This window comes from Ictidomys tridecemlineatus, chromosome 1 (genome assembly GCF_052094955.1).
Source record: "Ictidomys tridecemlineatus isolate mIctTri1 chromosome 1, mIctTri1.hap1, whole genome shotgun sequence".
NCBI lineage: Eukaryota > Metazoa > Chordata > Mammalia > Rodentia > Sciuridae > Ictidomys > Ictidomys tridecemlineatus.
Window position 1 is genome coordinate 251,611,691 of NC_135477.1, and position 27,239 is coordinate 251,638,929.

The 27,239-nt window shown below is 45.9% G+C and overlaps 1 protein-coding gene across 2 annotated transcripts in view; it reads left to right on the forward strand.

Moving 5' to 3' along the window:
* The first annotated feature begins 417 nt into the window (after nt 1-417).
* Dnah5 (dynein axonemal heavy chain 5) overlaps nt 418-27,239 on the forward strand; it is a 279,864-nt gene continuing 253,042 nt past the window's right edge. For both annotated transcript variants that reach the window (XM_078018064.1, XM_078018069.1), the window contains exon 1: nt 418-1,028. In XM_078018064.1, the coding sequence (XP_077874190.1) occupies nt 843-1,028 (186 nt within the window). In that variant the 5' untranslated portion in view covers nt 418-842. The remainder of the gene's footprint in view (nt 1,029-27,239) is intronic.

Consider the following 27,239-nt stretch of genomic DNA (forward strand, 5'->3'; position numbering starts at 1 on the left):
TAACCTGAACTGAGATGTGTGTCAGCATAATTTGGGGAGACAAAGTAAAATTAAAAGAATGTAAAATATTTCATGAATAATTTGTATATTGATAACACATTGAAATAATATTTTGGATATATTAAGTTAGATGAAATATATTATTGAAATGAATTTCACCTGAGTTTTACTTTTTGAACTGTAGCTTTTAGCAAAAGTGAACCTACACAAATACCATGCGTAATATTGGACAGCGCTGGCCCAGATAAGATAGGAGAGTTTGCAGATAGAAAATATTTCTACTCAAATTCCTTTTTAAAGCCCTTTAAGGCAGAGTTGCTTGGAATTCATACATGTCACTGCAGGTATTTTTCTGGTGGGGAGACAGTATTGAGGAAATTATCTTTGTCACCTCCAGGTTAAAATTCAAGGTTAAAAATTTCCATTGAAGTCTAAGATGAAGAAGCAACTGTAAAGGTACATGGCAAGGAAACAATGAGAAAAATCCAAGTATGATTCCAGGCTTGGGAAGCTGAGCGAATGAAAATCGAAACCTCCTAAATTCTATTTGAATTATTATCTTTTTCTCTAGCTATCTTTTTCTCATTCAAGCAATTTCCAAATGAGCAGATGTGGCTATATGACGCTGGAAATATTCTTCAGCTGAGACCTAACAGAAAACTGATGTGAAGAAATGGCATCTGGGGCCCAAAGCTCGGGATTTCGCCTATCCTCTGTAGTAGCCTGCTCAGAGCCCGCTGTCCAGCAAGCTATTGGTCACCGGAGCCGGGAAGAGCCTGGAAGAGCTCCGCACGAGGGGCGGGAGGACCCGGCCTGGTCCAGGCGGAGCATTGCTCGTCGCCATGGCAACCTCAGGAGCTGCAAACAGCCCGGCAAGCCCGGCGACGCGCGGCCAGAGTGGACTCCGGGGACAGCCGCCGGCCAGGGACAGCGTGGGCAGCGGCTGCGCCGGGGTCTCTGCACTGGGCGGCGGCCACGGTGCGGCGAGTCCCTGCGGAGCGCCGCAGCGCAGCGCCATGGACAAGCTGGTACTGTGCGTGCTGGGTCTGGTGGTGCTAGCCCAGCCCGGTCCGGCCCGGCCCGCCGCGGCGCATGCGCAGCCGGGAGGCCCAGGGCTTTCGGGCCCCGGGGTGGTGACAGTGGCCGTGGGTGGTGGGGGTGGGGACAGGCTTTTGTTCTGGGGTTAAACTTTAGCATCTGAGGCCTGAGAGCGCTTTCATGAGCTTTTAGGGCGAGAGTTGCTGTTTCTTGAGTTTTTCAGGGTTTCTTCTTACATGATAGTTGTCAGTCACGCCCACCAGGGGGACCAATAAAATGCAAAAGTGATAGGTCTGGGGGTCACCTTTCCCTTTGCGTCTTTACTCTGCCGTTTTCCTTCTTCCTCTTGGTGCTAGCAATGTGGACTCAAGCAACCCATTGTCCCATAGCGAGCATCAAAGATATCTAGGTGGGGCGAACGTCGCTTTTGCGTCAAGTTTGTTGGTTGTTACTAGCTCTCATTAGCCCTTAGGTTTGCACAAAAGCAAATGTTTAGTTCCCTTGGAGAGAGGGAGAGGGAGTGTTTGCAAAAAAGTCCCTCTGGGTGGTTTCCTTCTGTCCTCTACACTTGCCTCAGTGCACAGCAGGTGAGATGTAGCTGGCGTGCTGTGCATTCAAATCAGCTCTCTCTTCCTTTGGTCTTGCTTTTTTTTATTAAAAAAAAAAAAAAAAATTAGTGCCCTCCTTGCTGGAAATGCAGGCAATCGCTCTACCAGTGAGCTCAGTGAGCTACACCCCAGCCCTCCCTTCCTCTCTCTCTCTCTCTTTATAAATGAATATTATGAAATGGAAGAAATTCGGTAAATTGCATTTGCTTTCTAGGGAGATTAAATTTGTATATTTTAATTTAGGTACTCTATTGTGTTAATCAATAAGATGCACCCTGTAATGATTTAATAAATATAAATTTATACCTATTGAATTAAGAACAATGTGTGTGTATGTATGTGTGTGTGTTTGTGTGTGTGTGTGTGTGTGTGTGTGTGTGTGTGTATATATATATATATATATATATATATATATATATATGGCTTATCTACTTAGTGTTTTTCTCCCCTCTGTAAAATTCTTGAAAGATTTTAATTGACGAATAGAAGTTGTATGTTTACTATGTACAACACACAGTTTTGAAATACATGTATGATGTGGAATGGCGAAATCAAGCTAATTATCTTATACATTTCTTCACATACTTATCTTTTATTGTGTGTGTGTTGAAAATAGCAAATCTACTCATTGATTTTCAAGAATACAATACATTGTTACTAACTCTAGTCACCCTGCTGATCAAGAGATCTTTTGAATTTATTACTCAAAACTGAAAATTTGTTTTCTTCAATTCTATCTCCCAAACCCATGGTAACCACCGTTCTGTTTTCTAATTCCATGACTTCAATTTTTTTTAATTTGACTTGTGAGATCATGCAGAATTTTCTCTGTAAATATTTACCATGCTCAGAAGTTGCTGTTTTATTCTTTCAAGGTTCTTGTTATGGGCATCACATGTTAATATTATCAATATTCTTATTTGTATGTAATTTACTTATCATACATACATGGAGTTTCCAATAGATCCATTGTGTGATACTTAGTTAATTTTAGTCTTTATGAAGACTCCTCTTCCCATTGTCAAAGCAAATGGTGACCATAAGATGACAGATGATGGCATTGCTGCTTTGAATACCAGTAAGATCGTGACTTTTTTGTTTGTCTTACTTTAAATTCCATAATTCCATAATAATATATTTACCACATTTTACCATATAAGGATATAAAACACTACTATTAGCTTTTGATGTTCTTATGTTTTATTAATTAAGTTTGCTCTGTTTCACCGCTGTACTCTTTGCCTCCAATTTTCTCTGATCTGTTCAAGCTGAAGTTAAAATTATCAAGTTTCAGTAGTATTTCAAGAAATTAAGTTCAGATACCTTGCTTTATCTATTAAGTTTGTAAAACCCTCTCGCCTTGAATGTTATTGAACAATGTTTAATAACATGTTTATAATTAATAAGCAAAATGGTTACTAAATGAATACATTTTCTATTTTATGAAAATATAAATGTTTATAAATATGTATAAGAAACAGAATAAAAGAATAAATACTAAAATATTGATACTGATTGTAATTAGTGGCATTAAAGAGGATTTTACTTTTTCTTTATTTAAAAATTTCTATTATAAATACATGTATATGATGTATTATATGTGTATATATATACATGTATACATAATAGTGAAAAAATCATAAAATATAATGCTTCTAAAATGTTTGTAACAACTTCTCCTGAGACAAAGTGAGCATCCTTTGGTAAATATTTTCTGTTTTCTGTGCCCATAGGTCACATTATTGTAAATACTTCTTTGCAACTCACGCTTTATCCCCCAGCTGAGCAAGCAGCTCCTCTTTTACATAAATTGGAAGTAGGTGGTAAATGAGCATGCCCAGATCAATGTGAGGCACAGCAAATGAAACAGAAATGTATGGCTGGGTCTTTCTTTCCCACAGAGCATCACTTTCTTGATATTCTTCCATGGCAGCTTCTTGCCCCTAATCCAAGGTTGAGAGGGAAAAGATTTCAGCAGCCCTAATAATTTATCATCAGTGCTGCAGATGAGGGTTTCTGTAGTTACATTATTTAGGATAAATAGACACGGAAGCCAAATTTAATGCATATAAATTGTCACATCCCTGAAATGTGACCTTCACAGAACTTTGCATTCCTCAGGGGAAGGCAGGGGTTCCTGTTTCCCCCCAGGCCTGGGTAATGCCATTTCTGAAGCTAATATCAGGATTAGAAGAAAGATGCTGTGAATGTGGCTATTTCGAGGAATTGGTTCCTGCTAGCGGCATAAGAAATGCCAGGAGGAAGTTTTCCTGGTACAGTTTCTCCTTTCGTCATGCTTAGCTCTTCCCTGCCACTGAGCACAAAGGCTGTTTATTTATACCTCTCTACTGTTTGCACTTGGCTTTGCTTCTTATGGTCTTTAACAAACAGACCAAAAAAAAAAAAAAGAGTATGCGCTGTTCACTCATTACTTGTCTATGGATAAAAGCAGATAGCTTTAACCCAAAGGGCTATTTCCCAGACTGTTGAGTCTCCTCCAAGGAAACCTGCGTGAAGACAGTGTGTGGATTATCTGTCCTCTCTTTTCAGGTTCCCGAGTGCCCAGGAGGATGTCAAATTGGCTGAATGGATGCTTTCCTTTTGTATTTACCCCTCTGGAGAGAAAATGCCTAGAAAGGGAGGCTGGAGTAGGAAAAAGGGTATTAAAGATACTTGAGCAGTTTGGTTCAATTCAGCAAACCTTATTAAGTACCTACTATGTTTAAATTGCTGAGGGAAAGCTCTGGGGAACAGGACCTTTCCTTCTTTTCTTCCTCCGTTTTTCTTTTCCTCCCTTCCATCACCCTCCCTCCCTCTTTTTCATTCATCTATTCTTCACCCTCCTTTCCCCCACTCCTGCCTTCCTCTTTCTTGCACTTTACTCCTCCTTTTCTTCTTCCTCCTTCCCTCTCTCCCCTTCCCTCCCTTCCCTCCTTTCCTGCTTTCCTAGGTACCATGTGTACTCAGTGCTCTCTAAGGGACCTTGTCTGAGTTCCCTTTGATGGCTCTGAAGTATCACAATTAATTACATCATTACACAATTAATGATGTTTCTCCCCTTTTCTTGTGGGGACCAAGTAAGATGTACGAATTGTGCCCACTGCCCACTGATTTGGGGTAACTTAACAAAGCCATCTGGCCCAACCCTAGGCGATACACTGAGAAAGAGCAGCACCATGCTTGACAAAGCCCTGGGAGGAACTGTCCAGCTAATGCTGCGAGCCTGCTTATCTGAGAAAGCAGACATGGTACCCACCCCAGCCGCGGTAATAGAGTCATGCTTGGATTCCCATAAGCCACCATTTCTACCCAGGGAGACGGTTAGATGTCAGATGTCTTTTTTTTTTTTTTTTTTTAAGCAGCTTCCAGGTGGGGTTGGCAGGGCTTGGCTGAGGGCTGTAGGCTGAGCCCATTCCTGCCACCCCAGGGAGTGGTTGCGGATTTCTGTGGATCAACTGGATATTAGAAAAAATTAAAAATCTTATTTTTGGAAAGCTGCAGGCCATGTGGGTCATTTCTGAGTATTCTTTGGCCTGTTTGGGGTAAAGAATAAAAGGGCTTGTGGTACATTAGCGTCCTTAGGTGTCCTTCTTTCATTAAGAGAAGCAAAGCAAGGCCTGGCTCTGAAAGAAGTGCCATTGCTGATTGTGGCGATGACGCCCCAAGAGGCCCAACCCAGTGGAAGGATCTGGGCTGGGAATGAGGCATGTCAAGCTGACAGCCTGGTGGGGAAGATGGCTGTGGAGAGGGCACAGAGGGGTCTACTCTACATCCAGCAAGAGGCTGGGAGGGGAGGAGCCCTCCAGCTAGAAGAGGTGAGGCCTGGCACAGGCCTGGGGAGGAGCCCAGGGGACGGAGGCCACTGATCATCCTGTAGCAATGGCCAAGGTCCAGACAGGGCTCTCTCAGTGAGAGAGGAGGAGGAGGAGCTGGTCCTCCAGGAAACTCAGAGCTTCAGGTTAATAAAAGACACCAACGTGAGCTGGGGATGTGGTGGCTCAGTGGTAGAGTGCTCCAGCCCCCAACAACACACACACACACCCCCCACAAAGGCTTAATGTCATAGCTGACAAGGCAGGTAAGCTTTGAGGAGCACAGCAGCCAAGTGCTCACTATGTGTTATGGGCGGAATCGGGGCCTCTTCCAACACACAGGTTGAAGTCCTGAGTCCTCTGTCCCTCAGAATGCAACTTGGAGGTAGGATCTTTAAGGAGGTGAGTAAAGTCCAATGAGGTCATTTGTGTGGGCCTATGACTGGTGTCTTTGTAAGAAGAGAAGATGAGAACACAGACATATACAGAGGGGCAGCCGTGGGGGTGGGGACAGAGCAAGAAGGTGGCCTCCTGAAAGCCCAGGAGAGAGGCTCAGGAGGAACCAAGCCTGTGGGCACTTGATCTGGGACTTCCAGCTCCAGAACCCTGAGGAAGCCGGTTTTCACTGTTCAAGTGTCTGCAGTGTTCTGTTACGGCCCAAGCCACCTACATGCTCTGCTGAGCAGCATCCACAGGTGACCTCCACCTCTGGTATAGCTTGTGAGCAGGTGCTGGTGTGATCTCTGTCTCATGGATGAGAAAATTGGGGCTTAGAGAGGGTAGACTCAAGGTGGCTCAAGGACACACAGCAGATGCATGTCAGGGACCAACTCAGACTCCAGTCATTCAGAGATAAGGCCCAGGATGCTGTCTACTTTGTCTCTTGGGATAGCTGGTGGTAGAGACCGTGGGGGTTGGTGTGAGGAGGACGGGGAGTGGGTTGGGACCGAGACCTTCAGGAGTCAGGACCTGGGGAATGGATGGGCTCCTTGGAGTGACCCGAGAGTCCATTCCCTGCCTGGTCCTTGTGGTCATTCTTTCTGGATGTTGCCCGCATCCTGCCAGCACTGTCCAGCTCAGGATATGGCAGTGTGCCTCCCACACTCTCTGTCCACTGTCTCCTCCTTTCCCGTGCCAGAAAATTCTCCATGAGTCTCTATTCACGGAGTCTCGATTTTTAAGACACAATCGTGATCCTGAATGTGAATTTAAATGCAAACTGCAGACTCCAGGGAAGAGAGACAGAGCACTAGATTTTCATTCTTTTCAAATCAGACATTTGACTTACAAAGAAGCTGGTCATGGGCTGCATTCTGAGGACTTTCCTCATCAGTAGATGTGATTTTTAAAGAAGCTCAAAGCCCGTTGAATCCAGAGGGGCCACGGTGGTGTGTGGACGAGTGACTAGAGGTCCAGCAGTGTTCCCGGTTGCCATTTGGTCATTATTCCATGTCCAACAAACATTATTGTGAGACAGCGATGCTGGGGATAGAGAGAGAAGAGGGGTACGTACCGCCCGCAGGGAGTTTAAAATTAAAATCGAAGGGACAGAGAGGCCATTTCATTGACAATGGCCAGCTCTGTGTTGGGAGCAGTCTCTGGGCTGTTTTTAGCTTGGAGATCTGGGGAGAAGACTCCTCCCAGGAGGGTCAAAGAGGGCTTCCTGGAGTGGCAAAGCTTGAGGTGAAGCTGGACAATGAAATGGAAGAGAGCACATGGACGAGAGGAGGGCTGGCCGTGAGGGAAGGAAGGGCTGCAGGGCTTGGAGCGGCTAGGGTTCCGGTCACGGAGGTGTGGCAGGCTGAGCTTGCAGAAGGAGTCCCAAGACCTACCATGAGGGGATCATGCACCAGGTTTGGACTAATCCTGGAAAGCAGGGATGAGAGGGGTCAGCTGTGAACAGCTACACTTCCCAGAACAAGAGCCGCCTAGGAACCGTGGGCAAGATGGTTTGGCATAGATGGGACCAGAGAGGGAGACAGAGGTTGATTGCAGAAATCCAGGAAGAAAGTCATGAACAGGAATTGAGAATCACTCACTTTACCAGCTAAAAACTACTGCCACAGGTTAATTGCAAGGCCAGAGAGGCCAAATCAGTTTTCTTAGGTCACACAGCTAATTAGCAGCAGAGCTAACACTAGAAAAGAAAGATGGGAAAATGGTCATCATTGTCTGGGGGCTTGGCATATGTGAGGCACGCTACCCCCCCCCCACAATCTCCTTTCATGTTCATGGCTCCACAAAAAAAGAGTAGTAGTTCTGTTTCACTGATGAACATGCAAAGACTCAGAGAAGTTGAGTTATTGCCTAAGGTCAAACAGCTTGTAAGTGCAGTGATGGGACCAGAACTTCCACTCCGGGTGCTGTCCCCATTGGGTATTGATAACTTTTGTGGTAAAAGATGCATTTTTAGTGGTGTGCAAAGGACTAGAAAATGATGCCTTGTTGATAAACTTAGGTGAGGCTCAAATGGTTGCTATCCAGACCTTAAGAACGTGGGGGCTGTACTGACTGCTTGCTCTGAGGTTTGGCATATTCCCTCCCCCTCCCCTGCCCTCTCTGGATTAGGCACCAAAACCCATTAGGTTGTCCACCTCTCCTCCAAGTAAGGTGCTAAACTGATCTCTCACTTTGCACTCCTAGGTGGCCTGATGATCCACAGTGTTCTCCTTTCTTCCACTTCTGAACAACAGTTGGGCCAGGGTGATTCTTGACCTAGATCTGATGTTCCTATTTCACAATAAAAGATATTTAAACAGATACAAAGCCACAATATTAGCAGTATTTCTGGGCTGGGGATGTGGCTTGGTGGTAGAGCCCTGGTCTGGCATACATGAGACCCTGGATTCCCAGCACTGCAAAAGCATGTTCTTCCAAATCAAAATTGAAGCTCTAGTAAGTTGGAGATTGTCCTGGGTGTCACTGATGTGAATTGTGTCACCCCCAAACATCGCGGCTTAAAATAGCAACGATTGTCTTCCCATTTCTGTGGGCCACATGGGTGCCTCTGGCTTGGCGTGGGTCTTCCGTGTGGCCGTGGGAGGCTGGTGTTGCTGTGGCTGCCCAGCATCTTCTCTCCACAGGGTCTTAGATAGCTCTGTGTGGCGTTTCCACGTGGGCTACTCTGGGCTTCCCCACAGCAAGGGGGCCTTAGGCGGCGGGCTGCTCTCACCCAGGCTGAAAGCTTCACAGAGGGACTATTCCAGAGGGTGGGGTGGCGCTGAATCACTTTTGTGGTATTGGAATCCCTTAGGAGTCAATTCTTCTGAGATCTATGGGTCACAGCAGCGTCAGTCTCACCTGTACAATGACACTGTACACCCAGTTGTCTCTATGCAGTGTAACTGGTGCCCAAGTTCTCTCTTGCTTCAAGTTTTACCTTACTGCAGCTATCCCTTTGGGTTGTAAAGTTTCCTTTAGAATATGTTCATCTCGAGGGAAGGTATTGCATTAGTTTCCTAAGGCTGCAGTACGAAAAGGCCACCATCTGGGTGGCTTCAAACAACAGAAACTTGTTCTCGCCCATTTCCAGAGGCGGAGAGTCTGAGGTCAAGGTGCCATCCAGGGCCACTGATACCCAAGGCTCTTTCTGTGCCTTCGCCTGGCTTCTGGTAGCCCCAGGTGGCCCAGGGCTATAGCTCTATCTCTCCAGTCCCATGGCCAGTGTCCCCCTGTGTCTTCATCATCTTCCTCATTGTGCATGTCTGTCCAAATTTCCTCTTTCTTTTTTTTTTAAGAGAGAGAGAGAGAGAGAGAGAGAGAGAATTTTTTAGTGTTTATTTTTTAGTTTTCGGTGGACACAACATCTTTGTTGGTATGTGGTGCTGAGGATGGAACCCGGGCCGCACGCATGCCAGGCGAGTGCGCTACCGCTTGAGCCACATCCCAGCCCCAAATTTCCTCTTTCTATAAGGATGTTAGTCATATTGGATTAGAGTCCACCTTAGTGATCTCATCCTAACTTGGTTAAATCTGCAAAGGACCTTTTTTCCAAATAAAAGCACATCTTGAAGTAATGAGGGGTTAGGGCTTCCATATTCTGTGAAGGGGATACATTTCAACCTACAACAGTTTTATAAGGGCCTGAACTTAGTATCAGTAATTTCCCTATTCACGTGAATTCTTTTTCTTTTCTTGAAAAATCCTATAAATTATTTTTTAATCTACAAATTGTAACCACAATGAGATGTCACCTCACAGTTGGCAGGATGGTTGTTTTATGCGTGTGTGGTAGTGGTGGTAGGAGCAGTGATGTGAAAAAGTTGAAATCCTTGCACACTGGAAATGCAAATGGTACAGCTCCAACCATGTGCAGGATCCTCCTCAGTTTAAGCATCTGCATGGAGAAGACTGACCCACGGGGTGACGCCTTGGCAGTAACGATGCTGAAGAATTGGGTAACCCTATTTTCTGTGTCACAGGAGTCTTTCATTAGATGTAGTGCTGTGTCAGGGGTTAGCTCTCTTCTCATATCTGAAATGGACAGTGATTGATTGTATAATAGGATTCGATTCTTTTGTCTTTGCTCTTCATGATACGACTATTTTGCTGAAGTTTCTGATAGTAACAATTTTAAAGTTCTGCATTTCTTTCATGTAGCCTACTTTTTTGTCCACCATAGAGTGATACGAAAACTTCTTGGGAAGGTCCATGCAAACGACCTTCAACCACAGAATTTGTTTTGCGAGGAAACTGTCTCTGGGACTAGGGGAAGTTCTTGGTTATGTCACTGGAGAGGGGAGACAAGAGTCGGAAGCAGTTAAACAAGTGAAATGAAATAAGTGAGGAACATGACTGACAGCAGCTTCACCATCTTGGTGGTGGGTGATTGAGTGACAGAGGGTTAGAGGAAGGGAAAGGGGAAGCCTGGAGGTGGGGGGCTGCTACCTGAGAGGTGGGAGAGTCACAGGAAGATCCCCAGGTCTGAGCTGAGCAGAGGACAGCCCAAGGTGAAGGCTCATTGTACTTGTGGGGAGATCTGCTATCTTTGCAGGCTATTTTGTCATTTTGTGAAATTTGTGAAATGGACTGTGTTGTACACCTGGTGCCCCTAGAGAAAGAAGTCAGAGATGGAGGTGGTCTTGAGCCCTTAGCTCCGTGGGGGCTACTGAAGTCTTAAAAAGGTGGTGAATTGAGTGTTTGGGCCAGATTAATCCAGCTCATAAGATCTAAGATACCTTATGGTATAGATGGTTGGGTGGAGCCTGATTGCAGATTAGCCCAGCAGAGCCTGGAAGCACTCACGAAGCAGCTTGCTTTTTAGAGTCATGCTCTTAAGCTTTTTAAAAAAGATGGACTCTAGGATTCACTTTATTTACGTTCTTATGCTATTAGGGGAAACACCTATGTCTATATCCAGCCCAGTGCTGAGCATATTGAACAAACAACAGTATTGACTACCCAACAGTCTCATCATGACTTGAAATGCTACACAGTCTGTATTTGGTTACATTTACAATTGATAGTAGCCTGGGTGTGATACTTGATTTTCTTTAGCTGAGAAAATTATGGGTATATAATCTTCCCAGGCTTGTGTAGACCTAGAAATTTTTAAAAATGAGAAATCCCTCTTCAGTCATTTATCTTTAAAATATGTTCCACCTGCTTAAAGAGAAAATTTAGAGAATAATAAAACTGCAGTATTTAACTTCTCTCAGAATGTGTGGAAGCATCTGCATCATGATTACATTTGTTCATTAACTTCATAATGACTTTGGAATCTAATTTTATCTGTGTGTTGGAATTCTGCACCCTCCATTTAAAGCCAAGCAAGTTCACTGGGCCTCGTTTGGAAGTGAGTGGGCTTGACCCTGTGTTGGTGACTCCCTGTTTGGAAGTGAGTGGGCTCTGACCCTGTATTGGTGACTCCCTGTTGTCCTGCCGTTGGCTTGTCTCTAATAGCGGCAGAAAGTGCTCTTAGGGTGTTAATGAATAACAGAAATAGATTTACACTGCTCAAAAAAGAGCTTCGATGTTTCTGGGACTAATTAAGCATCTGAAGAAGTAACTGGGTCACTGCCTAGCAGTCTCTGTAGTTGATTGGTTTAAGAGGGGAGAGGCTGATTAAGTTGTACCTTGGGATTTTTAATTATGTCTTGGTAACTGTATGCAAATATATGCCCAGGGAACCAATATTTTAAATCTTATTATAAAGATTTAAAAGTGGCTAATCATGTATTTTTGCCTTCATGACCTCCTTTTAGTTTTGGGAAATAATAATGTTAGACAAGGGTGGAATACCAATCGCTCGGCGGTTCTTCATTTAAAGACATTCTGTAAGTACAGCTCCATTTTAAGGGAATCCTCTTGATATGAAAATGGACTCTTGCAGTGGGGTTTCTTAAAAATATTCTCTTAAAGTCAAGTTTTTAGGCCACCGGCACCAAAGTGAAGTAAAACAGGGCTCAGCACGTCAATCATAAATCAGTTGACTCCAAGGAAATCAGGCTAAAATTTTTATCCAATTTGGTCAAAGTCTAAGAGCAAAAATTAAGTGCCAACTGACCTTTTAAAAAAGTGATATAAAACTTCCTAAAAGAGAGCTAGATCATGGTCTTCCCCCGTGCCTCCCTTTATGCCTGTCCTCTGAATTTCTTAAATGTAACATTTGTGACTTTGTGGGCTACCTGGGGTTAAATGGATGCTTTGGCTGGGTCTGAGGAGGTGGTACCTGACGTGCTTGGGTGAGGTCACAGAGGCAATCTGCCATTTAGGCTGAACCCTGGGGTTTTCTGACGCACAGACACGGCATTTGCAGTGTGACCTCTGACTATTTAACAATACCTGTTAAGTGGAAGCAGGGAGGTAGTGTGAGCTGAATGGACAAATGGGGCCTGGGTCTAGTCCTCTAGGTGTGCAGCTGCTTTGCTCTCTGGGCTTGGGTCTTCTTCTCCAAGGGGCACTTGCTTTGTTTATCTGGAGATCACTTTTTAAAAGGCCTGCTCTTTCCTGCTTTGTGTACTGGAATACACTGCAGTGACAATAAAAGATTTTACTTAGTGCTTGTTAACAGATGACATTCAAACTCCCTGACCTCATTGCATCTTGTTTTTTTAAAAAAACATTTACTTATTGATTTATTTTTTAGGTGTAGATGGACACAACACAATGCCTTTATTTTTATGTGGTGCTGAGGATTGAACCCCGGTCCTGGCCGTGCTAGGTGAGCGCTCTACCGCTGAGCCACAATCCCAGCCCTAATTGAATCTTGATTATATTTTTAACGGGTAAAGACATATTTACCGGCTTTGCACATGGAGATTTCGCCCTCTGCGCCGAGGTGTCAGGCCTGCTGAGTTTTCAAGATCCCCGTGTGACCCTTCTTGAGGTGTCCACCTCGGCCATGTGGACAGCTCCCACTTCCTTTCTCTCTCCTGCCCTGGCTGCCTTCCTGTCCTCCCACCAGTGTCTCCTCTAGCCTCCTTCCTCACCTTCCTCATCTTCCTGATCCCGCCTTTTCTCACCCCCTCCCCCGGCCCTGGCCCCTTCCCTCTGGATCTACCTGAGAAGCACAGGTCTCCACAGAGGGGACCAGCCAGGCTGTCCCTGGCTCCCTCTGCCTGTGCAGAGCAGCCAGCTGGGGGCCTGGCTGGGTTGGTTTTTTGCTGCAGACTTGACTTAATCGGTTTACTTTCAGCTTTGGTCTTGAAGGAGATAAACTTTCAAAACTGCAGACTAGTATTTAAGGTCTGCCATGCTTTCTGCTTGGGCATTTCCTCTTTTTCTTTCTTTCTTTCTTTCTTTCTTTTTTTTTTTTTTAAAACAATGTGTTTTGCTTTTACTTAGTTAAGAAAAAAAAATTTATAGCCTTGGTGCCAGTGAGGTTGAGCCATGCTCTGGGGAGGCTAAGTCAAGACTTGGAAGGTGAGGAGGTGGAAAGAGTCCCTCCACACCTATTGTGCTCTGAGAGGGGAAGAAGCCAGCAGGAAGTATTAAAAAAATAAATTAACTGCCTCCTATTTCAGAGATTTTATGTGCATGCTTTTGGATCCTTGCAGTCAATTTACTTGGGGTTACATATTTTAATATTTGTTTATTGTTCAGTTTATACTTTCCCTTTAAAAAACCAATTCCCTTTAATAGTAAAATTTTGGAGGCATTAAAGATTAAAGCCTTTTTTTTTTTGTTTTTAAAGCAGTTATGTCTGGGTCCCTTGTGGTATACAGTACCTCCCCTCCCTTCCTTCTGTCCCTCTTTATTTTATTAAAAGAGAGCACAGAATCTGAAGCTGGACTTTCGGGTCTGAGTCCTGGCTCTACCACTCATTAGCTGTGTGACCTTGAGAAGTTAACCTTTACTGCTCTGGGGTTCAATGTCTTCATTTATAAAAATGGGGATAGTGATAGTACCTCCTTCATAGGCATCTTGTGAGGATTAAGTGAGTTGATATTTGTAGAACACTTAGAATGGAGCCCGACAGAGAGTGATCTCAGTAATTAAAAGTAAAAATAAAAAAGACAGAAGTCAACCTAGGAAATATGGCTAAGCAAAAAGAGCACTATGATACCCGTCAGCCTGTCTTTGGTCTCAGAAATAATAATCATCAGTGATCTTTGTCTCCACAAATATGCACAGGCAATTAATTTATTTGATTTAAAAAACTTTTGGACAAAAATTGGATCATGCTCTTTTGGGGCTTGGGTAGTTTTCACTTTACAACACGTCATAAACGGGTCTCCATTTCCTCCAAATGCTTCTTGAACGCATTTCTTAGTGGATGCGTACAATTCCATCATGCAGCTTCGCAATAGGTGGTTTTGTGAGTCTTTTATGGTGAAGCTGCAAAGTCTGTGGCAAAGTATTTCCTCAAGGAGTAATTACAAAGCACTTTGTGTTCCTGTTGTTATCACGACATCCCTACACTGCTGTTCCCATCCGGCAAGCAGCCCTCACCCCACTCTTTCCATCTGCAAAGGCCATCAGTGCCCTGCTTAATGCCCTGCTCTGGGTCTGGCTTTGCTTGACAGATGCTGTTTCTAGGACAGTTTGTGGTTGTCAAACCACCTTGTTTAAACAGCAAACACACAAACTCTCCAAGTTGAAGTACAACAGAACCAAAGACCTCACCAAACACGGCCACACAAATGCCTCCATCTCCAGCCCCGGAGATCCATCCAGCCTTAGCAGTGAAATTCATGTGGCTCATGGACAAGTAGAGCATTCTCTACAGTTTAAATTCATAATACTTTTATCTGTGATAAAACAATTTTCAACTTTTTTTTTGAGTTATAAGATTTATTAAATTCTCAAGACTATGCATTCTACATCTCAGTTTGTCAAAATGGCAAATTCATATCAACCGGAATAAGTAGACAACCTGGGAGTGAATCTTCAAACAGGCAGAATCCAAAGCATGTTGAAAGCCCACCACCTAGAGGCCTCTTTGAGTTTGGCCCTCGCTGGTTTTGGTTTCCATGCGATCGTTTTTATGGGCACAGGTTGGCGCTATGTGAGAAGTCCTATTGAAGCATCTTATTAAATTCTCCTGTATTTGGTGGATAGTGAGACATTACACTTAGTTTATTTGCTAAGATTATCTCACTTTCATTCTCTTGTGTGAGAAAACAATTAGTGATTTAGTTGTTACAGTCACTGTCAGTGTAATTTAGCTGTGCTTAGCCAGGACTTTTTTTATCTTTACTGTGTTCAACTTCTAAGTTTACCACAGAACTCATTTTAAGCATCTTGGAATGAGTTCCCTAAAAAGCAGAGCTGAAGGTTAGGATTTCTATTAATTTATTAGAAATGCAACCCTAAAGAGCAGGAGAAGAGTGGAGAGAGGCAGAGGAGGGAGATTCATTGTGAGGGTAAGTTATTTTGCTGGCTGCTTCCATCTGTGGTGGGATAATCTGCCAGCAGACCCTGTGCACCTAGGGCAGACTGGGGTTGGGGAGGAAGGGAGAACACAGCCCGTGGCCCAGCTCCCCTTGTCGAATAGCTCCATTAGCATTAATTCTCCTGTAGGTCAGGTTGTGCACTGTGGTGACGAGCAGATCCCAGGTGTCTTGTGGCAACAGGGAAGCCCTGGCTCAGGAGACAAGGGACATGTTGTCTGTTTACTCCGGATTTTGCTCAGTGGAATCCATAGAGGAGCTAAATAAATATTGGTTATGAATCTTATTGTGTTTTCTAATAAACGTTTCCTGCTGGATTCTAGATCTTGTGGCAGTGATGTCATGCACGGATTAGTGTTCTTTTGGTTGTAAAACACCTAAGCCAACTAAAGCAGAACAAGGGGAATAGGCTGGGATTGTCTCAGGGAAGCAGAGCATGATGGTGAAGATGCTGGGTCTAAGGAAGACCGGGGACCAGGGCAGTCAGGCGACTCAGATCTCTCCTCTCTGCATTCCTGGGAGGTCTGCTTCACTCTTCTTCCTCTCTGGAGACTGCTCTGTTTGCATCCATAGTCCTTCTGTGGGCCACCAAAACAAAACAAAACAAATCTTCCAAAACACCACCACCATCACCACCACTACCACCACCATCACCACCACCATCACCACCATCACCACCATCACCACCATCACCACCACCACCACCACCATCACCACCATCATCACCACCATCACCACCATCACCACCATCACCACCACCACTCCCCTCATGGTTTCTGAGCTTTCATGTTTATAGTCACCAAAGAGGCAGGTTCTCTCTCAGCTCAAATCATAAATTCCAGGGATAGAAGCTCTGATTGGTAAAGCCTGGGCAGGTTTTCTCTGATCCAGTCAACCCTGTGTGGGGTAAGGGGCCATGTGGTCTCTGGGTCTTAGTGGTCTAAGGGGAAGGTTACCAGGGAAGGGGAGAGGAATACGGGATTCCAGCTGATACACGATCAGCACACCGTTTTCCATCCCTGCCCTGAACGCATGCACATACTCCTCCCAGTTCTTCCCCAGTGATTTCCCACTAGCTGCACACATGGTGGGGGTCCCCCAGGAGACTACCTGAAGCTGTGCCAACTTTGGCACTTAGTGGTGATACCTCCAGGACTGGCAGTCACTGGCATGGTTATGGTCCAGACCAGGGGGTGCTTCTACCCTGGGGACTAAGTGTTAAATTATTTAATCATCCTCAAGACAACTGATATAACGTCATGGGTGTGGGGACCAGGGATGCTGAAATCAAAATGCCCATTGGAAAAAAATGGACAGGGCAGCTGCCTCAGCAAAATCACAGGTGACTGGTCCTTTGTGCCCAGGGTTAGGGAGGTGGGGTCAGCGGTTCACATGGGCATCCTGGTGAGTTGTTGCCTGCCTGTGTCCACCACACTCTGCCCATGGGAGGGCATTCCCTGGGTAAGGTCAGGGGCAGGGTCCACGAGCCACACAGCTTTACAGGTGTGTTAACTTCCTGTGGCTACTGTAACAAACGGCTCCAAATTTCTGTGGTTTAAATAACAGAAGTGTTATCTTTCAGTTCTCTAGTTTAGATAGCTGACGTGGGTCTCACAGGGCAAGAATTGGGCCCTGGCAGGGCTTCCTTCTGGGGGTCCTAGGGGAGAATCTGTGGCTCTGCCATTCCAGCTCCCAGAGGCCACGGCAGTCCTTGGCTCGTGGTCTCTTCAAAGCCAGCACATTGCCACTCTCTCATCATGCTTCTTAGACCCTGGTCTTTCTCTGACCCCCTCTCCTGCCCCTTTCTTGCATTTTTTTCCTTTAATTTTTATTGTTGGTTGTTCAAAACCTTACATAGTTCTTGACATATCATATTTCACACTTTGATTCAAGTGGGTTGTGAACTCCCATTTTTACCTCGTATACAGATTGCAGCATCACATCGGTTACACATCCACTGTTTTACATATTGCTATACTGGTGTCTGTTGTATTCTGCTGCATCCCTTTCTTGCATTTTAAAGACCTCTATGATTGCATTGAGCTCACCTAGATAATCCAGGGCAGTCCCTTCATTTTAGGATCAGCTGATTAGCATTTTTTTTTTTTTTGGTATTGGGGATTGAACACAGGGATGCTTAACCACTGAACCATATCCCCATCCATTTTTAATTTTTTATTTTGAGATAGGATCTCACCAAGTTACTGAGGGCCTTGTTAAGTTGCTGAGGCTGGCTTTTAGCTTGCGATCCTCCTGCTGCAATGGGATTTCAGGTATACACCACCATGCCCTGCTCTGATTGCAACTGTATAATTCCAGCTGCAACCTTGTGTTCCCCTTTGCTGTGGAATGTAACACACCCTCAGGTTCTGGAGGTTATGATGTAGACCTCTTTGTCAATACATCCACAGGTTCTGGGGGTTACAATATAGACCTCTTTGCCTTCATTCTGCCTATACACCAGGCATTTGGGTGGCAGAATGTGCCTGAGGGATTGAGCATGGAGTAGTCCTGGTGCTCCATACTTCCACAATACCTTAGCTCCTTAAGGCATTGCTTGAGGTTGATTGCGCATAGATGTCATTTTTGAGGACTTTCTTTGCTTCCACTTAAATAGGAAATAATGTTAGACAGAGGGAATCTGAGGATGACCTCAGCCTCCAGGTTTGGACAGGAACCAGCAGGTTGGGGTGTCCCCTGGAGGGCTGCACCTGTCTGCCCATAAGCTCAATTGAAGAGGAGTAAACTTCACTTTGGGAGGTTCCTTGATCTCACCTTCATTAGGAATTGAGAAGGGCTGAGCCCTCACATCCACTCTGCTGGTGGTCCTCAAGCCTGAGTCCTGATGTGAGGCGAGGGGACAAGGGACATGTTGTCTGAGCTAGGGTTTGCAAGAGAGAAACTGAGAATCAAGAAAACCCCAGGGTCCCGGGTACTTGAGCCGTGGTTCTGATCCACTGGGATTGTTGTAGGCTTCAGACTCAATATTTTTGCCAGGTGTTCCAGATAATCCAAATGCCTGCCAGTTTTAGGCATGGTGCCTGATCCTCTAGAGAGGCCCTTCTTGGGAAACCAGGAGATGGAGGTTGTGGAGGGACTCCAAGTTCAAATGTGAGGGTGGAAAACTTCAAGTGCAGCCAAGGAGTCCAGAGGGTGCAGGGGTCTCCTGGCTCCAGAGGTAAGTCTCCTGCAGCTTCCTCCGCCTGGTGCAAAAGACACAAAATCACCACTCCTCTCTCAAGTAAAAGCACACGTGTCTGTGTGTTTACATGGATTCCAGAAGCCTGAGAAAGACCCAGTAGGATGAGGTGAATAGAAGAGACGAAGGTAACTGATTTGGGATTGAAGGACTAACAAATACCTCCCTCTGTCAAAAATAAAATCAGATCCAGCTGGAAAAAATTCATGCTTCTTGTCACACAGTGAGATGCCTCAAGCCAAGCAGTGAGAGGCTCAGCTGGCAGCAGCTCCCCACACTGTAGACTGCACACAGGAGGAAGGGTTTTGGACTTTTTCACTATGGATGTTATACGCTTGCTCGTCTTTGGGGCAAGTGGAACCATTTCGCTGACTTGTCCGTGATGGTTTGATTTCACTAGGCCAGGCTGACAAGGGCATGAAGTTTGTTTTAGTTATAATCAGAGCTGGCATTTCCAAGTAACCCGAGTGACTCAAGTTAGACTGTGTGGTCATGGCTTTCAACCTCTAGGTATTTCTAAATCATGCACTTCTTTTTAATTTTTCTTTTTAATTCCCCTTTCCTTCCCTGATTGAGAAGCATTGAGAGATCAGATGTTGTGGGATTGACGATCAAGACCTTTACTGTTATTACTGTTAACTGATAAGAAAATAAGGCTTGGTGTGTGCAGCTGTTCACACGTCCCCACCAGCTGGACTAGGAGACTTCCTCTCAGGGCTTCTCCTTCTGGCAGGATGGAGAGCAGGCAGCCCCAGCCTCTATAGAGAGAGCCAGCATGCCCACATTTCTCTCATAGGTTCCCAAAGTGGTTGGAAAATCCACTTAAATCACTGCTTCCAACAGGCAAGGATAAGTAAGGTGTAGGGGAAAACTCACATTCAGTTCCATCTACTCATTAGAATGATCAGCTCTGAGCCAGGCATGGTGCTGGGTGCCAGAGCAAGTGTGAACAAGACCCAATCCTTAGTGAGCTCACAATCAGTGTGGTTTCTTCAGAAGCATGTTCCCTAATCTGCTGACACCCATCATCTAGCTTTTCACTTGACACATACTTATTGAGCACCTACTATGAACCAGGTGCCATTTCTAGGTGTTGGGACAGGAGTAGTGAACATAGTCAACTGTTCCTCCATTCTCATGGTTAGACCAAGTCCCTGCCCTGCTAGTCCTCCTTTGATAGACTATGTCAATGCTAATAGGTGCTGTGGAAATAAAAAAGGGTGCAAGGAGGTTGGAGAACATTCTGGAGAATTAACGGTGCTTGCTATTTTGTTAAGTGATCAGAAGTTCCCTTACTGATAAGGGGCACTTAAGCAGGGATCCAAAGGACTGGAGGTAATTATGTGGATATCTGGTAGGCAAGGTTCCAGAGCTTGGGGACATCACAAGCAAAGGTCCTAGGGTCTGGGTGTGCGTGGCTTGTTAATGGAACAGCCGAGGGAGGTTATCTGTGCCTGCAGAAGAGTGAGCAAAGTGGCGGAGGCTGGAGTAAGAGGTGTGGCGGGCCCAGTAGGAGAACATGATTTGAGCTCCATCTTGAAAGGTCAATTCTGGCTGGTTTTTTGGTTGGAAAGTGGAAGAGGAAAGGGAGAAGTGTTCAGGAACTGTTGAAATAGTTTGGGTGAGAAATGGTGGTGGTCCAGCCCAGAGTGGTAGGTTGGGTGAGCTTAACATTTGGAGCACCTGCAGCAGAGCTGGTGGGATTTGATGGTGGATTAGGAGGGATGGTGAGTGAGAGCAGGGGCAGATAGCTCTCAGGTTTTTACCTCGGCACTGGAAGGGTGGGGAAGACTGGGAGAGCAGGTTGGGGAGGGAAGTAGGATGTGACTTGGGAAATGCTGACCTTGGTGCTTGGGTTTGAGGCAACCACATAGAGGACTGGGAAATGGAGGCCCCCGTCTGGCAGGACGGTCAGGAGACAGGAAGTGGAGGTTCAGTAGGTCATGTAGGGAACCAGAGTGACGGAGAAGGGGCTGAGGCCCAAGCTTTGAGCTGACTTGACCTTCAGAGGTCTGAGAGGTGGGCAGAGGCCATCAGGTCAGAGCAGGGCCAGGAGAGGGGTGTGTCCTGGTCAGGTGAAGCGGATGTCTCAAGAAGAGGGGGATGAACTTTGCCCAGTGCAGTGGACAGGTGAGACAAGGACAGAACTTCCCACTGGACCTAGCCACAGCAGGTGGTTCCTGGTACCTGCTGTGGCTGGGATGTGTTCAAGAGAGAATGAGGAACGCAGTGGGAGATGGAGGGAAGGAACCATCTTCAGAAGCGTTTTGATGGGGGAGTTGCTGGGGGGGTGGTGATGGTGGTGTGGACTCAGAAGGGGTTCATTCATCCCACACATATTTGTTGGGCACCGACTACGTCGCGGCCATGGCTTTAGGAGTTTGGGGTATGTTCATGACCAAATCTCCCTGCCTGGTGAGGTATGCATTCTAGCTGAGGGAGGTGACAGTCAATGACACCACACAAGCACCTTTTATCTATGTGCCTTGAAGTTGGCACATGGTGTGGAAACAAAGAGGAAGAAGGGTCCGGAGCTTCACGCATGGGTAGTAGGAGACTGAAATTTCAAACAGGCTGGCCGAGTAGCTCTGATGACGAAGGTGACATTTGAAGGGGAGCTGGCTCAAGGGGAAGGATCCCTGCAGCCAAGAGAGCAATGGGCACCACAGCCCTGAGCTGAGCAGGACCAGAAGGAGTGAGTGGCGCAGCAGCCAGGGGCGCCCAGGAGGGGCAGGGCGGGGCAGTGTGTGTGTGAGGTGTCTGGGTGTCCCACAGACCTTCCTGGAGAGGGTGGATTTCACTGAGTGAAACATGGGGCCGTGGAGGGCAGAGGAGACAGGCCAGGTGGGATGACAGCAGTAGGACCAGGTAGTAGGATCCGTGCTAGCCAGGGTTCTCCAGAGACACACAGCCCGCAGGGTGTGTATGTACAAAGGTGTGTACACACTCACACACACACACACACACACACACACACACACACACACAGTAGTTGTCCTTGCTTATCAGGAGCGTTGCTTTCTGAGATTTTAGTTACCCATGTTCAACCCCAGTTTGAAAATCTCCAGTGGAGAATTCCAGAAATACGCAGTTCATAAGTTTTAAACTGCTCAGCAGGGTGATAAAATTTTTCACTGCCCTGCTGTGTCCTCCTGGGACGTGAACGTGGCATGTGGCTTCCTCCCTCCCTCACTCAGTAGTCATCTCTGCCACCAGACCAGCTGCTGCAGTGGCCCAGTATGAGCATCCAGGTAGCCCCTATTTCCTCATCTTACCTAAGATAAGCACAAGAGTAGTGATGCTGGCAACTTGGAGTTCCCAAATGAAGCTGTGAAGGGTTTCCTTTAAGTGAAAATAGGCGGGGTTCAGTATGTCTGCAGTTTCAGGCAACTTTTGGGGTGTTGGAATGGATCCCTGGAGTTGGGGGGTGCATTTCAGCTTGAATCCAAAGACAGCCTAGAGGCAGAACTCCCTCCTCTGTGAGGACCTTTGTCCTTTGTTCTCTTAAGACCTTCAGTTGATTGGACAAGGCCCACCCACACTGTGGAGGGTCATCTTCTCACTCAGAGTCTATTGATTCAAATGTTAATCTCACCTAAAAAAATACCTTCACTAGCATATGATCAAATATCGGGGTGTCACAGCCTGAAAAGTGATGCATAATATTAACTACTGACTAGTGGCGACAGGTGTCGGCGGCCACCGAGGCATCTCTCTTGGTTCTTAGCTGGCTGGAAGTCAATGCTGCAAGCTGGTGGCCGCGTCGTGTGTGCATGAATGTCTGTGTCCTCTCCCGAGGAACCGTGCCTGGTCCCATGGGCACCAGAGTTGCAGCTGCTCTCCTTACTGCCCTTGGGCTCTTCGGTGCCGCCTAACTGTGCAGCCTTTCCTCACAGGGGTCAGGCCTGGACCATGATTAGGGGCCTGAAATGTGGGGAGAGTTGCCTCTGTCCTTCCCTCCCCAGGTCTCCCTTGTCCCCCTGTGCAAGGCTCTTTCTTCTCCAGGGGCCAAAATAAGACAAAGGGGAGAGGACCCCCAAGCCCTTCTGTAACTCAACTCTTGGCAATGTCCCTTCCAGCTCAACTCACACGTCAAGATGTGTTCAGATGGTGCTGAATCCCATCCGGCCTCCCTGGGGCTGGGATACAGTCATGACAGCTGTGTGAAGACCCCTCCACTCTCAAAGGGGAACATGGGGCTGTTGGTCTGGTGCTGGAAGAGAAGGCAAGAGTCAGAGCCAGGAAGGAGGAAGGAGACTGAACCAAGGAGGGAGACATGGGTGGAGGGTCTCTGTGTGAGAAATCTTGGGGCAGTGCTGGGATGTGAGCAATGTGGGCCAGAAGCCAGGGGCATCTGAGAAATGGTGCCAGAGGTTGTGAATTGAATCCCCTTGAATATTCTTGGAGACAGTGCAAGCAATAGTTAGATTTTTTTTTTTTTTTTAAAAAGAACACTGGCTACAGGAGTCTGATCCTGTACTTAAGACTCCAGGGGTTGGTGATACAGCTCAGTGGTATGCAGTGCCTGCCAAGCACGTGCCAAGTCTGGGTTTGAATTCCAGCATGGGGGTGGGGGAGACTCTGAGACTGAGTCATGTGCACCCCAGCTTTTAAAATAGGAATACAGATGTCTCCTTGACCATGGAATGGTAGAGAAGGAAGAAGGGGCTTTGCAGTCAGATCCTCACATTCTGAGTGCTTCTCAAAGCTCCATCTTCTCCTCTATTAGACGGGGTAAATAAGCTACTTGGCAGGGTTACTGTGGGATCCAGTGAGATGAGGCACAGAGGTTTTCCTGGCCTTCCTTACTCACTCAAAGTTACTAGACTTTCCTTTTCTGCCCTGTCCTTCTTATACTAAAATAGTTCTAGAAATGTTGACTTTTTACCTTAACTTGTGATTCCTAGAATTGCAATTAATGAGCCACCCTGTCAAGACTGCCAAGGTGACACTTGGCAACGAAACGTTTCCAAAATACCTATGCATCCCTCTTTAGCAACAGAATTGCTTGGAGAGTAGCCCCACCTTGTGGACAAGTCTAAAAATATTTCCGTGGCATACAAGTCAAGGTTAAGGAATTGAGACAAAATACACTTGACTTTTAATAGTATAACTATTTTTGGAAAACGCCTCACCTTGAAGTTTCATGCAATCAGACTAGTAACTCTCGTGTAAAACTTATAAATCATCTTAATTTTCATAGGTGATAAAGTCATTTCCTCAGGTGATACTGACTCAGTAATTCCAATTGGGAAGAAAAAGCCCACGTTGCTTACACTTAATTTCTTACACAGAGAATTATTTTCACAATGCTAATGCAATGCCGTAAGTCAGTTTTAAGCAAATCTAAAATAAAGTGTGCTCATAATTATTTGGACATGAGTAAGGATTCCTGTAAACTCAGAGGCTTGGAAAGTCACGTAGGGATAGAACAAAGAAACAGAAATAGACTGATAAGATTTTATGTTACAGGGTCAAAGCTTCCTCCATTTTTTTAAAATCAGTTTTCTATTGTGAAATTCAACAGATCGATGCATCTTCTTTTTCTGTGTATGGTAAATGTTTCGGGAGGGGCTGAAGTAGGAGGTAGCATCACTTCTTACCAGAGACTCTTCAGCCATCTCTACCTTCAAATATGCAAAAAGAAGACCATGACCAAGGAGCCCAAGTTCTCATCCTGGCCAACATTTGTGGGAAGTGACGAAACATTTCCAGGTATCAGTTTCCCGATCTTCCCTGAAGGAAGCTGGAAAGATGGTCTTGACCAGAAGGACTGTCTGGTGCACAGGAGAAGAGGAAGAAATGTTCTCTGCCTCACGAGAAGCCCCAGGTGTGACTGGGAGGTGACAGGGCGTCAGGTAGAGGTGCACTGGACACGTGAACGTCCTACTCACAGCTGACCTCTACCTTCTGGGCCTGATGGGACAAAATAAGAATTATGTGTTGGTCTTGTCCTGGTTTCTGACCCCAAAAGCTTCTATGACTCTGGAAATCTTCTGATATGTCTTTTTTATGCTAACAAGAAGACTGGTGGTGGCTGGGGACCCTGGAGATAGCCTCAAAATGGGGGCTGGGGCTGCCAGAGAAACCTACCAAGTGATTAGAGCATTTGTCCCTACTCCCGGACCTTCAGGGGGAAGAAGGGGGCTGGAGATTGAGTTGGTCTCCAATGGCCAATGATTTAGTCAGTCGTCCCTGTAGAAGGAGTCTCGGTAAAAACCCTGAATAATAATAGGTTTAGGGAGCTTCTGTGTTGGTGAGCACATCCATGTGCCTGGAGAGTGGCATACCTGTGTTTGGGACCCTTCCAGACTGTACCCCACGAACCTCATCACCTGGATCTGTCTGTTCATCTGAATTCTTTATGATATCTTTTATGATATACTGGGCAATAGTAAGTAAAGTGTTTCCTGAGTTCTGTGAGCTGTTCTAGCAAATTGAGCCTGGAGTGGGAATCATGGGCACCTCTGAGTTGTAGCTAAGCACATAAGTGTGGGTAACCTGGGGACCCACAACTTGCAATTGAGAACAGTCTCTAGGACTGATCCTTTAACATGTGGGAGTTGCTCCAACTCTGGGTACTTAGTGTCAGTATTGAATTGTGGAGTAGATATTTGGTACCTGCAGAGATTGAAGGATTCATTGCTTGTTGAGGAAAACCTACATGTTTGGTGACAGAAATGCTGTGAGTAGAGGAGCAGGTTTTCCTTTGCACAGTCATTGTGAAAGGCCAACGGCTTTAGGACTCGAAGGATCAGGAAACACTGAGTTCATGTGGAGAAGTTCAGGTGCCACGTTCACTTAGAGCATCTACAAGGTCCTGCAGCAAGCCAGCAGCTGTTTCAAAGAGACAAGAGGCGTTCCACAGTGGGCAAATGGCTTCCCCTCGGGGTTCCAGGTACCATCCTACTTCCCCAGGCACTCAAGCTGAGTTGGAAGGTCAGGGTGGCTTGCGCCAACTGGAGCTGGTTGCCTCCCTTCAAAGCCTTGTACTTAGCCAGGTGACTGGCAGGAGCCCCCAAGTACCGCACACGTTGCCTCCCAAATCCAAAGAGCTCAACAAGTGAAGGGATCTTGTCTAGAAGCAGCTGTAACTGGAGTCAATCCCTGGTTAATTGTAGTTCATGTTACTCTCCGCTTCTCAACCTGGTGTGATTTTGTGTCCTGGGGACATTGTCACAATGGAGAGGATGTGGTACTGACCTCTAGTGGCTGGGGGCTAAGAATCCTCCTAAACACTCCACGGTGCAAGAATCACCCAGTCAAAGGATCAGTAGTGCCAAGACTGAGGAATAGGATTCTGAGGTCTCTTGTTTTGAGACAGATAATAGTAGAAGAGATGAGTTAAACAAATTTGTGGTAGAAACCACACCTGGCATCTGTCACATCTATGTCGCCAGCACTGGTTTCTAAGAGGGTCTTCCAGGAGAATACATATTTGGACAAATTGAGGATTATGCCACTTGCCGAGGATATTTCTTCTTCTTTCCCCCTCCCCCTTTGTTGCTGGGGATTGAACCAGGCTGAGGTCACTGTGAGGTAGACTTGGGACCAAACGCTGCTCATCACTTCTTTGCCTAGTGGCCAATAGTGTCACCCTCTTCTAGTGTGGAGCTTGAGTCACTAATTCCAAAGCCCAGGAATCCCCATAGTCTCCAATTGCTCTTCGATGTTGCTTCATTCACATTAGTAACTAATTTGCCACTATGTGCTACGATGGTGAGTCCCAATGTCTGAAAGCAACAGCATCTGTACTGCCTTCAGGCATAAGCAAGTCAAGGCTAAGCTCAGATTGTACATTCCCCCGTTTCCTGAATTTTGCTTCCAGTGTCCTCTTCTTGATCATTGTTCTCAGTCACAGGTGTTAGTATTACTTTAACTGATTAAAGCAAAAAGACATTTATCATCAAGGAGACTGGCTATTATACTGAATTATTGGGAGTTCTGCATAAAATAAACAATAGGCTGGACTTCCGAAACCACTCTGTAGAGCTGGGACACCGAGGGACATGTGGCTTCTCCATTACTGAGCTGCTGTCTTGGGTTCTGGCTCCAGGATCACATTTCCTTCGCCATGATTTGTGCTGAAGACTGGCATCTCAGCCTCTCCTCCTCTCATCAAAACCTAGTTCTGGTTTAGCATCTCATCCAGGCTCATCAGACTGAATTATATGTGGGACACTAATCACAAGACAGCTTCAAAGGAGTCTGGGAAATGTATGGTTTAGCTACAAGTTACTACATTACAAAAAAAAAAAGGATGTTAGAAATGGAATAGAAGGGATATTGAATAAGCCAATCTCTAATATCTAATATACAAAACAGAATTTTGTACAAGGCTGTATTCAGCAGGGATGTACCACTACAGCCAAGCCAATTACTGAAAGTTGAATACCGTCATTCCATTTGGTAAGTACTCTCTGCCTCAGAGCCCTCAGAGGCCCCTTTATAGCCCTGGCTGCTCTGTTGTCCCACTTGCGATTCTCCAAATCCTTCCATCTTCCAGTAATTTAAATTAAGCCTGGCTCAGAGCTCTGGGATGGCATCTGTTGGGTTTCTTGGTCCCTCGTCCATCATGCCCCTGAAGTTCTGCCTCCTGGGTGTTTCCTATTTGTCTCCTCCATAGACTCCAAAGCACTGGTCTCTGCTCCACTAAAACTTTCTGCCTCCTGAGAAGCCACAAGGCAGAATGCCATGGAGCTGCTGTGATCCCTACCAGGCCTTGGACCACCTAAACATGCTCTCCTGG